The 13354-nt window shown below is 46.3% G+C and overlaps 1 protein-coding gene across 3 annotated transcripts in view; it reads left to right on the forward strand.

The window, feature by feature from the left end:
* The window catches only part of adcy5 (adenylate cyclase 5), a 469096-nt gene that overhangs the window by 259522 nt on the left and 196220 nt on the right, over window positions 1–13354 (forward strand). For all 3 annotated transcript variants that reach the window (XM_059967665.1, XM_059967666.1, XM_059967667.1), the window contains 2 exons: window positions 3196–3307; window positions 5495–5622. In XM_059967665.1, the coding sequence (XP_059823648.1) occupies window positions 3196–3307; window positions 5495–5622 (240 nt within the window). The remainder of the gene's footprint in view (window positions 1–3195; window positions 3308–5494; window positions 5623–13354) is intronic.

Raw genomic sequence — 13354 nt, forward strand, 5'->3', positions numbered from 1 at the left:
TGATTAAATTCGAAAAGATTTAATTAAGGGGTGATTATAGTTGAAAAAATGAAGAGCGCCTAAAGGCAGATGTTTACGTCGCCATCTTGAAACTCCACCCCAGGACCATCTGTCCCACCTCCGTCAACTCTATGCCCCACTGAGTGAGTACTGTCTAACAGTCAACCTGGCCAAATGCCAGTTCAGGCTCGACACCATCAATTTCCTGGGCCACAGGATTACTAAAGACCCCTCTGCCTGCTAAGGTAGACGCGGTCCGCCATTTCCCCCGACCCACCACAATCAAAGGCCTTCAGGAATTCGTAGGTATGGTCAATTTCTACCACCACTTTCTCCCTTCAGCAGCCCGAATCATGCGCCCCCTGTTCGCCCTGCTGTCGGGTCCAGGCAAGGACATTACCTGGGATGAGGAGTCCGCCGCCGCTTTCATTAAAACGAAAGAAGCCTTGGCAAATACCGCGATGCTAGTGCACCCCCGTATGGACGTCCCTACCGCCCTCACAGTGGACACATCTAACACAGCAGTCGGTGGGGCACTGGAGCAACTCATCATGGGTCGCTGGCAACCCCTGGCGTTTTTCAGCAAACACCTGCGGCCACCCAAGCTCAAATACAGTGCTTTCGACTGGGAACTGTTGGCGCTATACCTGGCAATCCGGCATTTCAGGTACTTCTTAGAAGGTAGGCCCTTCACCGCGTTCACGGACCATAAGCAGCTTACCTTCACGTTCACGAAGGTGTCTGATTCCTGGTCGTCCCACCAGCAGCGCCATCTGTCCTACATCTCTGAATACACGACGGATGTCTGGCACGTCTCGGGTAAAGACAATGTCGTGGCGGACGTGCTCTCTCGCCCTAACATTCATGCCCTTTCCCAAGGGGTAGACTTTGAGACGCTGGCAGAGGCGCAGCAGGCAGACAAGGAGATCCCTAGTTACAGAACCGCAGTCTCCGGTTTGCACCTCCAGGACCTCCCCATAGGCCCAGGTAAGAGGATCCTACTCTGTGACGTCGCCACCGGCCAGCCCCGTTCCGTCGTCCCGGCACCTTGACGGCGACGCGTTTTCGACTCCATTCATAACTTAGCACACCCCTCCATCAGGTCAACCGTCCAGATGGTCTCCAGCAGGTTCATTTGGCACGGACTGCAAGCAGGTCAGTGAATGGGCCAGAACGTGCATGCACTGCCAGATGGCCAAGGTGCAGTGGCACACCAAAGCTCTGCAGCAGCAGTTCCACCCCACCCACCGGCGTTTCGACCACATTCTTGTGGATATCGTGGGCCCCCTGCCAGTGTCGCACGGAGCGCGGCACCTCCTTACTACCGTGGACCGGTTCACAAGATGGCCAGAGGCGATCCCGCTCACCGACACCACCTCCGAATCTTGCGCCCGGGCACTGATCGCCACCTGGGTGTCCTGCTTTGGTGTACCGGCCCACATTACCTCCGACAGAGGCGCCCAGTTCACCTCCAGCCTGTGGTCAGCTATGGCCAGCCTTTTGGGGACACAACTGCACCACACCACTGCCTACCACCCACAGTCGAACGGCCTGGTGGAGCGTTTCCACCGTCACCTAAAGTCGGCTCTCATGGCCCGCCTCAAAGGGCCTAGCTGGGTGGACGAGCTTCCCTGGGTCCTGCTCGGAATCCGCAAAGATGATCTGCACGCCTCGTCGGCCGAGTTGGTGTACGGCGCACCCCTGGTCGTCCCGGGAGAGTTCATACCAGCCCCAAGGGGGCAAGAGAAAGAACCCGCAGCCGTCCTGGGCAGACTACGCGAAAGGCTCGGTGACCTGGCCCCCATACCCACTTTGCAGCATGGGCAGAGCCTGACCTGCATGCCCCAAGACCTGCAGAACTGTAAGTTTGTGTTTGTACGAAGGGCTGGGCATCGGCCACCGCTGCAACGCCCCGTTTACGGTGCTCAGGAACAATGGGTCCACATTCGTGCTGGACGTTGGGGGGAGAGAAGAGGTTTTCACGGTGGACCGACTCAAACCGCCCATGTGGACTTGGCGCAACCGGTCGAGTTTCCGGTGCCGCGGCGCAAAGGCCAACCTCCCAAACAGAGTCCGGCCCAGACTGTGGACATTGGGGGGGTGTATCGCCGGTTCTGGGGGGGGCGGGGTTATGTGGCGATCCACTTCCTAGCGCACTCGAACCGGCTCACAAATAGCCAGCGCACCTGCACAAAGGCCAGTCCCAAAAGGGCGCCAGGTCTGCTTCACCAACAAAGGGAAGAGCTTGCATGGGACTATGAATACGTGCCTCCTACAGCATCCGCACCCGGGGAGGGTGGGATCAGGGAGGCTTTAAAGCGAAGCCGCGAAGTTCAAATAAAATCTTCTTTAACTGCAGTTTACCGACTCCGTGTCGTTATTTTAGCGCTGCGTGTAGCACACTGCTACAGATAGAGATATTCCTCATTCCACAAATGCTCCCTGGCTTGATGTGTATTTTTTTGATTTTGTTTCAGACAAACAAACTTGCATGAGTTGATGTATAGATTCAGTAGAACATATATGGAGTTAAAGGGAGTGGTGAAGTTATTGCACACTGTTTGGGCACAAATTGGCTGCCGTTACAACAGTGCCAACAGAGTCACCTCAGTGACTATGAAACCAGATGAAGAAGCTATTTTTTTGTTTAAAAGACACAATTTCTAATAAGGTTGATAGTCTGGCTGTTAAAGGATGAGAGCTGCCTAGTGGCATAAACCTGTAGTTGATTTAGTGAGATTTTCATCATTGCATCATTAATAAAATCCTTTTAGATGTCCAGTCAGTCACTTTTCAACCCCCTACTGCCACAGTTTCAAGTTACCACTTGGCTTAAGAAAAGTAAAAGGAACTGTAGGTTTGTGAAGTTTGGTGGTTTTAGTGTACTTCTCTTCATATCACAGTCACGTAGTGATTGGTACAATAGTGCTGTCTGTAAGGAGTTGGTACATTCTTTCTAACACTGCTCGGGTTGTCTCCAGGTGCTCCAGTTTCTTCCCACGTCCCAAAAACATATGGGTTGTGGGCATGCTATACTGCCTCCGCAAGCATGCTGATAGTTGAAGGCGGCCTCCAGCACAATCCTCGCTGATTTGATTTGGTGCGAAGGACGCATTTCACTGTATGCTTCAATGTTTCGATGTACATGTGATAAGTAACGCTAACCTTTGTTAATCTTTCTGTTTGCTGTTGCAGCATCCTCTTCGCAGACATCGAGGGCTTCACCAGCCTGGCCTCGCAGTGCATGGCTCAGGAGTTAGTCATGACCCTCAATGAACTTTTTGCCAGATTTGACAAGCTTGCAGCAGTAAGTCAACTCTGTCCAAATCATTCCATCCTTTCCAGGGTCATTTGTTCTGCTGTTAATACTCTGATCTTAAAAGTAAAGCGATTCTACAGCATCAAATGCAAGAGTTAATGTATGAGGAGCATTTGACAGCTGGCCCGTACTCACTGGCATTTAGAAGAATGAGGGGGGATCTCATTGAAGCCTATTGAATATTGAAAGACCTAGATAGAGTGGATGTGGAGAGGATGCCTCCTTAGTGGGTGAGTCTAGGACCAGAGGACACGGCCTCAGAATACAAGAACATCCCTTTAGAACAGAGATTAGGAGGTTAGCTGGAGGGTGATGAGTCTGTGGAATTCATTGCCACAGGCAGCAGGGGACAAAGCCACTGGGTATATTAAAATGTAGATGTGATAGGTACTTAATTGATAATGGAGTCGCAGGATTATGTGGAGAAGACAGTTGAATAAATCAGCCATGAAGGAACGGCGGCGCAGACTCAATGGGCAGAATTGGGTAATCCTGCTCCTATATCTTATGGTCTGCTGGTCCACAGTACTTTACGGGCCTGATTGGCGTTTTTGAGGAAGTGACAAAAGAAGTTGATAAAAGTAGAAGGGTGGATGTGGTGCATATGGATTCTAGTAAAGCATTCAGCAAGATTCCCCAAGACATGACGCATGGGATTCAGGGAAGCCTGGCTATGCTAATTCGGAATTGGCTTGCCCACAGAGGGCTGAAGGTGGTAGTAGATGGAGTATACTCTGTCTGGAGGTTGGTGACCAGTGGTGTTTTGGGACCCCTGATCTTCATGATTTTTGTAAATGACTTGCATGAGTAAGTGGAAGGGTGGGTTGGTAAGTTTTCAGGTAAAAGAAAGGTTGGTGGTGTAATAGTATGGAAGGTAGCTAGGATACTGATACGATGCAGAGATGGGCTGAGAAGTGGCAGAAGAAATTCTGTCTGGAGAAGTGTGAAGTGATACGTTTGGGAAGGTCCAATTTGAAGGCAGAATACAGAGTTAATGGCAGGATGCTTAGCAGTATAGAGAAGCAGATCTTGGGGGTCCATGTCCATGGATCTCTCAAAGTTTCCATGCAAGTTGATAGGAAGGTTAAGAAGGTGCATTGTGTGTCGGCCTCCTCTAGTCAGGGGATTGAGTTCAGGAGCTGCAAGGTAATGTTGCAGCTCTAAAACTCTGGCTGGACCATACTTGGAGTATTGTGTTCAGTTACGTTTACCTCATTTAGGAATGATGCGTAAGCTTTAAAAAGGGTGCAAAGATTTTCCAGAATACTGTCTGGACTAGAGAACATGCCTTATGAAGTTAAGAACATAAGAAATAAGAGCAGAAATTGGCTACCTAGCCCGTCAAGCCTTTTCTGCCATTCGGTAAGATCATGGTTGATCTGGCCATGGGCTCATCTCCACCTACCTTCATTTTTCCCATTACCTTTAATTCCCCTACTATGCAAAAACCTATCCACCCTTGTCTTAAATATATTTACTGAGCTAGCCTCCACTGCTTCATTGGGCAGAGAATTCCACAGATTCACCACCCTCTGGGAAAAGCAGTTCCTCCTCATCTCCATCCTAAATCTATTCCCCCAGATCTTGAGGCTATGTCCCCTAGTTCTAGTCTCACTACCAGTGGAAGCAACTTTCCTGCCTCTATCTTATCTATCCCTTTCATAGTTTTATATGTTTCTACAAGCGAGCTTGTGCTCTTCCCTTCGGAGCGAAGGAGGATGAGAGGCGACTTGCTGGAAGTGTATAAAATAATAAGAGGCTTAGAAAGAGTGGATAGTTGGCATCTTTATTCCAGGGTGATTAGAGGAAGGTGCAGAGGGCATGTGAGAGGGACAGTCTTTCCACAGAGAGTGGTAGACATTGCCATGGAGTGTGGAATGCCCTGCCAGGGGTGGTGGTAGAGGCAGATACATTAGGGACTTTTAAGAGACTCTTAGATAAGCACATGGATGATAGAAAAAGTGAGAGCTACAGGGAAGGATTAGATTAATATTAGAGTAGGTTTAAAGGTCGGCTGAAGAGCTTGCACTGTGCTGTAATGTTCCACTGCAGAGGTTCCCAACCTGGGGTCCACGGACTCCTTGCTAAATAGTATTAGTCCATGTATGTTCTATGTACCTGTATTTCATTTGTATATTTTACTTGCCCTTACCTCCTTTCTTCTCTCGTTTTCAGGAGAACCATTGCCTACGTATCAAGATCCTAGGTGATTGCTATTACTGTGTGTCGGGCTTACCCGAAGCCCGGGCTGACCATGCTCATTGCTGTGTCGAAATGGGAGTGGATATGATTGAGGCCATTTCGTAAGTATGACCTTACACTCTTCTGCTCCTTGCTAGCTCTCCTCACTCACTGCTGGGAGACATGCCACACTTGAGTACCTGGGCAGCTGACCCTGTGATCTTCCGGGTGACAGGGAAACAGCAGCCAACAATCGGCTGGAGTAACTCAGCAGGTCGAGTGACATCTCTAAGGATTAGAGAAAGGTTAGCTTTATTTGTCACATACATCAAACGTCGAAACACATGGTAAAATGCACCATTTTGTGTCAGCCCAAGGATGAGCTGAGGGCAGCTCACAAGTGCTGCCATGTTTCCAGAGCCAACTTAGGACTTACTAACCCGAGAGGGCATAAAGTTAAGCTGAATGGAGAAGAGGATAGGAGGATCTCAGAGGTACATATTTTACATAGAGAGTGGTGAGTCTGTGGAACACATTGGTAGGAGTGGTGGTAGAGGCAGATACATTAGGGGCATTAAAGAGACTCTTAGATAGGTACATTGGATAGTAGAAAAATGGAAGACTATGAAGGAGGAAAGGGTTAGATTAATCAGAGTAGGTTAAAAGGTTGTCATATCATTGTGGGCTGAAGGGCTTGTAGTGTGCTGTAATGTTCTGTGTTTTTACTAATCTGTACGCATTTGGAATGTGGGAGGAAACCGGAGCACCTGGAGGAGTCCTGTACCGGGCAGGATGCTCCTTGCAGACAGTGAGGGTTTTGAGCCCCAGCAGTTGGTGCTGGAAGTCATTACCTTACAGTGCCGTATCTGAGGGATGGGAGGGGAGGGAAAGGTCGGGATTTGAAGTAGCATTTCGAGCCAAAGTTTCAACAATTCCTACCCTCCAGTGATGCTGCTCAACCTGCTGAGTTCTTCCATATTCCAGTATCTGAGGAAGCCGTAGTCTAGACATGCTAAGCAAGTTGGGTCTTTACTCGAGCAACACACACAAAATGGTGGAGGAACTCAGCAGGCCAGGCAGCAGCAATGGAAAAAAGTAAACAGTCGATGTTTTGGGACGAGACCCTTCATCGGGACTGAAGAAAGAAGATGAGAAGTCAGAGTTAGAAGGTGAGGGGAGGGGAGGAAGAAACACGAGGTAATAGGTGACAGATGAAACTGGGAGGGGAGAATTAAACAGCTGGAAATTGGATAGGTGAAATTGATAAAAGACTGGAGAAGGGTGATAGGAGAGGACAGAGGGTCATGGAAGAAAGGGAAGGGGGAGGAGCACCAGAGGGAGGTGATGGGCAGGTAAGGAGATAAGGTGAGAGAGGGAAATGGAATGGGGAATGGTAGAGGTGGGCGGGGGCATTACTGGAGGTTGGAGAAATCGATTTTCATGCCATCAGGTTGGAGGCTACTCAGGCAGAATAGTATGTGTTGCTTGGATTTCCAGCATCCGTAGATTTTCCCTTGTTGGATCTTCACTCTTCAAGGTTTAGAAGAATGAGGAGTGATCGTATTGAAACACGTAAGGCAGTATGACGGAGCGGAATTTAAGCAACAGTCTTCTGGGGAAGAACAGCAGGTCGAGCAATATCTGTGGGAGAAGAGGGATGTCGACATTTCAGATTGAAACTCTGGATCAGAACTGAGAGTGAAGGGGGAGATGGCAGCTGGTTGGGGAGAGACCCTGGGTGGACTGGGGAGAAGGGAGAATACTGGATGACAGATGGAGGCAGGCAAACTGATAGTGTATTGTGTTTCAAGTTGAGGTGGGGGGTTTATCTCCGTTTTCTCACCCAACACCATTGAAACAAAGTCGGTCACATGGGGTAGAGTACTGCAGCAGTTGCTTAACGCTTTACAGCACCATTGGGTTTCTGTTCCTGTGCCACACTCAGTACAAGGGATTGTATGCTCTCCCCATGACTGTGACTGTGTGGGTTTCCTCCAACGTTTCAAAGATGTATGGGTTAGGGTTGGAGACTTACAGGCATGCTACACTGATGCCAGAAACATGGTGATACTTGCAAGCCTCCCTCGGACTGTGTTTGTCACCGGAGCAAAATGATGTGTTTCACTGCATGTTTCGTTGTTTCAATAAACGTGACAAATAAAGCTAATCTTTAATCATAACTGCTACATTTGTCCCTCTAATACAGTGGCTTTGCAGGATCTTGAAAAGAAAGTGAAAGGCACTCTGTTCAATTTGAAACTCGGTGTATTTCCAGAAGACAGTTGATTTTAGCCAAATGTTTACAATTTTCTTCCATCTATAACTCTTATTTTGTTTCTGGTAGTAATCCCCCGTCAGAGTGTTGGAAAAATACTTGGCTGAGAGACACTTCTTATAGGCAAAGCTGGCTAACATATAGCTTACATTGTGCCTTATTAAATGATCAAGGGGGTTTCCCTTGGTATTAATTAGCATCTACAGTGATACACACCTTTTGAAGAAGTTGTCTCATAATTACAGGCAATTTACTCATTAATTTGGGTGACACTTTAATTTGAACCTGACCCAGAAAGATAGGGAAAGCAAGGACTACTATGACGCCAGTGTCATTAACTTACTAATGTTGTGGTTCCAGTGTGCCTCATTAGTGTGAAGCCAGGGAACTTGCAGATCACAAGCACAAAGTAGTGTTTCTTCCTAACTGGTCTCTTCTCTCTCAGCCCTTATCTAGCCTTTTGTTATTTACACTTTCGACTGTTTGATCCACCCTGTGCCACTCTTCTTTAGTCCAGTCCCTATAAATTTGAGATCATCTTAAACTTTACTCCCTGTTTCTTAATTTCTGTTTTATTTTACTCTAATATTTTATTTAGAGAAACATAGAATAGACACTTCCGGCCCAAAAGCCAGATGACCCAGCAACCCAGCAATTTACCATAATCTAATCATCTAATCATACAGCAATGTACAATGATCAATTAACCTGCTAACCAGTAGGTATATCTTTGGAATTTGGAAGGAAACTGGAGCAGCCAGGGGAAACCCACGTGCTCACAGGGACGATGTACAGTCGGCCCTCCTTATCTGCGAATTCAGTATGCGCTGATTCAATCAACCGTGAATCGCAAAAACCCGGAAATGCTCTTCCAGCACTTGTTGTTCGACTTTTTTTCTTGTCATTATCCCCTAAACAATACAGTATAACAACTATTTTACATAGTATTTACATTGTATTAGGTATTATAAGTAATCTAGAGATGATTTAAAGTATACTGGAGGATGTGCATGGGTTATTGTGGATCGGGATCGGAACAGGTACATCCAGTATTATTTAGCATCACTCAAACGTTTGTCTTAGTGTATAGTATATATTTTACCTTTCTATGCATACGAAACACTTAAGAATGTATGTTTCCGCGCCGAGTTCAATCTAGTGACAGATCACTCCCGAGTGCACTCTGCACCGTGCTAGGTTGATGTAGAGGATCAAAAACCCAAAACCCCAAAACCCAATAATTAAACCATTGCGTTGCTTAGTAATAATTGTAGCTTTCATCGGGGCAGAGCCTCTCTCACTTAAAGTTGTTCCGATCATTGACTGACGTAGCCTAACACTTTTCCAATGACCAATGGTGTTTCACCTCTTTCCGATCGCTTTATTATTTCCACTTTATTTTCAATCATGATCATGATTATTTTCGTGAACAGAAACACTGCGGATTCAGATCTCTGCCGCTGGTCCTAATGTCCACCGCACTGAGACAGGTTAAATAAGGTCTGGGGTTCTGCTGGGTCCTAAGATCCACTGCATCGAGACACGTTGAATAGTGGACTTGAGCATCTGCGTATTTTGGTATCCACGAGGGGTCCCAGAACCAATCCCTCGCGGATAAGGAGGGCAGACTGTACACACTTCTTACAGAGTACGCTGGAATTGAACTCTGAACTCCAACCCTCCCGAGCTGTAATAGCGTTGTACTAGCTGTTACGCTACCGTGACACCATGTGTTCTGGATGTAGAGTGACTCCAAGATAAACAGCAGCTTGTTTCTCAAGTGATCATCCTTGTTATCAAACACCTCCACGGTCTCAAATTGTAATCTCGCTCTCTATCTTTCTACTCTAGCCTTACATTCTTACATTTTTGACCTCTTGAATATACCCAAATTTAATCGTTCTACCATAGAATTCATCAAGTTATACTGCATGGACCCAGGCCCTTCCAATCCATAAATTGTTCATGCTGACCAGCTTATCCCATCCAAGCTAGTCCCATTTGTCAGCATTTGGCCCGTTACCTTTCTTATCCATGTACTTGTCCAACAGTCTTTTACTAAAAGTTGTTATTGTACGTGCCTCAGCCACTTCCTCTGGCACTTATTCTACATACATAGAAAAAGCTGCTCCTCGTATTCTTATCAAAGCTTTTCCCTCTCACCTTAAACCTTGCCCACTTGTTCTTGATTGCTCAACCCAGGGAAAAGGATTGTGTTCATTCAGAAGATCTATGTCTTTGACTATTTTATTTACCTCTTTAATGTCACCTTTCAGTCTTCTATGCTCTGAGGAATGAAGGCCTAGCCTGTCCAGCTCCCCCCTATTATTCAGGCTTCCAGGTCCTGAATTTTTTCTGCGTTCTTTCCAGTTAAGTAACATCTTTCCAACAGCAGAACGTCCAGAAGTGAACATAGTACTCTAACTGTGGCCTCACTAGTGTCCGTACATCTATACCATGTCTTCCCAGCATTTATATTCAGTGCCCTGACTGATGAAGACCAGTGTGCCAAAGCCTTCTTCACCACTCTGTCTACCAGTGACTCCACTTTCCAGGAACGATGTGTATGTACTGTAATGTCCCTCGGTTCTGTGACACTCCCCACAGTCCTACTGTTCACTGTGAATAGCCATTTTTGTAAATGCAAAGCCCTGCCTTAATCAGGGCTCTGAGCTCAACACCCAAAAGATGGTGAATGTCTGGAGTTCTCTGCCCGAGAGCACAATGGAGTCTCCATTGATGAGAATAGAACATAGAACTTGCAGTAAACATAGAACACTACAGCACAGTACAGGCCCTTTAGTTAATGCTGTTGTGCCAACTTCTTAGACCATGAGGCATAGTAGCAGAATTAGGCCATTTGGCCCACCAACTGTGCTCTGCCATTCAATCATGTCTGATCCTTTTTTACCCTCCTCAACCCCATTCTCCAGCCGCCTTCCCGTAACCTTTGATGCTGTGTCCATTCAGGAACCTATCAACCTCTGCCTTAAATACATCCAATGACCTGGCCTCCACAGCTGCCTTTGGTAACAAATTCCACAAATTCACCACCCTCTGGCTAAAGAAATTGCTCCGCATCTCTGTTTTAAGTGGACGCCCCTCTATCCTGAGGCTGTGCCCTCTTGTCCTAGACTCTCCCACTGTGGGAAACATCCTTTCCGAATCTACTCTGTCTAGGCCTTTCAACTTTTGAAAGGTTTCAAAGGTTCTTTTAACCTACTAAGATCAATCTAACCCTTCCCTCCCACGTAGCCCTGATTGTTTTTTATCATCCATGTGCCTATTTAAGATTTTCTTAAATGCCCCTAATGTATTTAAGACATAAGACATAGGAGCAGAATCAGACCATTCAGCCCATTGAGTCTGCTCTGCCATTCCATTATGGCTAATTTATTATCCCGCTCAACCCCATTCTCTTGCCTTCTTCCTGTACCTTTGACATCCTGACTAATAGAGAACTTATCAACCTCCACTTTAAATGTACCCAATGACTTGTTCTCCCACAGCTGTCTGTGGCAATCAATTCCACAGATTCATCACTCTCTGGCTAAAGAAGTTCTTCCTCATCTTTGTTCTAGATGGATGCCCCTGTATTCTGAGGCTGTGCTCTTTGGTCTTAGACTCCCCCATTATAAAAAATGTCCAGTCTGTCTAGGCCGTTCAGTATTCAGTAGGTTTCAATGAGATCCCCTCCTCACTGATTTGACTACATGGCAGCACATTCCATGTGCCCACCACACTCTGTGTAAAGAACTCACCTTGTATACTCTCCGCCAATCACCTTAAAGTTATGCCCCCTGGTATTAGCCATTTCCTCGCTAGGAAAATGTCTCTGACTATCCACTTCAAAGTTCAAAGATCAAAGCATTTCACGTGTAATGGGAATTAAGTAATAAAGGGTTTGTGCTGCCGATCTTACTGAGCCACATGATCAGAGAAGAGGGGTTCTGGAGAGTGTTGTAGGATGGAGGAACTTTGGAATACAAGCAAATGTCTCCCCGAAGGTAGTGTCGGAATCAAAATCAAGTCAATTATTTTACTTTATTGAGGTACGCACAGAATAGGTGATGGGTGGTTTCAGGTGAGGGGGATGAAGTGAGAAACTGGGGTGTGATAGAAAAGGTAAAGGGCTGAAGGGACAATATGGGATAGTCACAGAGTAGCACATAACACAGTATACAGGTCTTTCAGTACATGTGACAATCATAAACCAATTTACACTGAGTGCTGGAGGAACACAGCAAGCCAGTGCACTAAACAGATGATGTTTCAGGCTGAGACCCTTCACTAACAATGCCAGTAATGTCTAGAGCCATTAAAAGATTGACTGTTTATTTCCCTGCATACATTGCTGCCTGACCTGTTGAGTTCTTCCAGCATTGTGTTTGTGTTACTCTGGATTTCCAGCAACAGCAGAATCTCCTGTATTTAGAATTTGACCCAGCAAGCCGGATAGTCTTTTAATTTACAGATACATAAAAGCTTAATTTCAACTTTTAATAAGTCCAGATGGAATGTTTCCGGATGTGGGGGCATACACAGAAACTTTTAGTTAGGGCAGTTTGACTTTCTGTTTGGCCCTTCAGACTCTCAAAGTAATCTCCATGTTTACAGCTACACAAAGGACATCGCTTTACAGCAGATGGAATGCTTTCTGTTGTAATGTTGGTCCCATTTATGAACAGCATAATCCCTTGGCAAGCAAAGGAATGAATGAGCATATAAAGCATTTGGTTCAGGAATGTGATTGGTTGATGTGACATAGTTTGGGTGTCACAAAACACTACAGCACAGAAGCAGCCTCTTTGGCCCATTTAGTCCATGCTGACCTGTTATTCTGCCTAGTCCCATCTAGCTTTGAGGCTGTAGCCCTCCATACCCTTCTCATCCATGTACATATCCAAACTTCTCTTAAGTATTGCATTCGAGCCTGCATCCACCACTTCTGCTGGCAGCTCGTTCTACACTCTCTCAATCCTCTGAGTGAGGAAGTTCTCCCTCATGTGCCACTGAAACATTCCACCTTTCACCCTTAAGCCACGACCTCTATTTGTAGTCTCACCCAATCTCAGTAGAAAAAACCTGCATGCATTTACCCTATCTATACCCATTGTAATTTTGTATACCTCCATGAAATCTCCCCTCAATCTCCTACACTCCAGGGACTAAAGTCCTAACGTATCTGTGGGAGTCGTGGTTGAGCAGATGTACTTCTGTATGGAGTGTGGAAGCTGCCTGGAGCAGGCCCTCATGGAGAGTGGAGGAAGCAGATACAATCGTCGCTTTTTAAGAGGCTGGAATATGGAACATGTACAGCTGGAAGGGATTTAATGTGCTGAGATTGTGGGCCAAAGAGCCTGTTCCTGAACTGGACTGTTCTGTATATAAGAACTCCCTCCCCTATCTTCAAACGAATGCTATCAGTTCCTTTATGTGCACTGGAGAGATCATATGTTCCAACTTCTGAATAGCTTCATATATCATCGGCATACCGCATGCTGTGAAATTCATTGTTTGCTGGCAGCAGTACAATGCAGTGTATATAAAATAAATACTAGAAATTACAATAAGAAATA

The sequence above is a fragment of the Hypanus sabinus genome, chromosome 4 (assembly GCF_030144855.1).
Source record: "Hypanus sabinus isolate sHypSab1 chromosome 4, sHypSab1.hap1, whole genome shotgun sequence".
Lineage (NCBI taxonomy): Eukaryota > Metazoa > Chordata > Chondrichthyes > Myliobatiformes > Dasyatidae > Hypanus > Hypanus sabinus.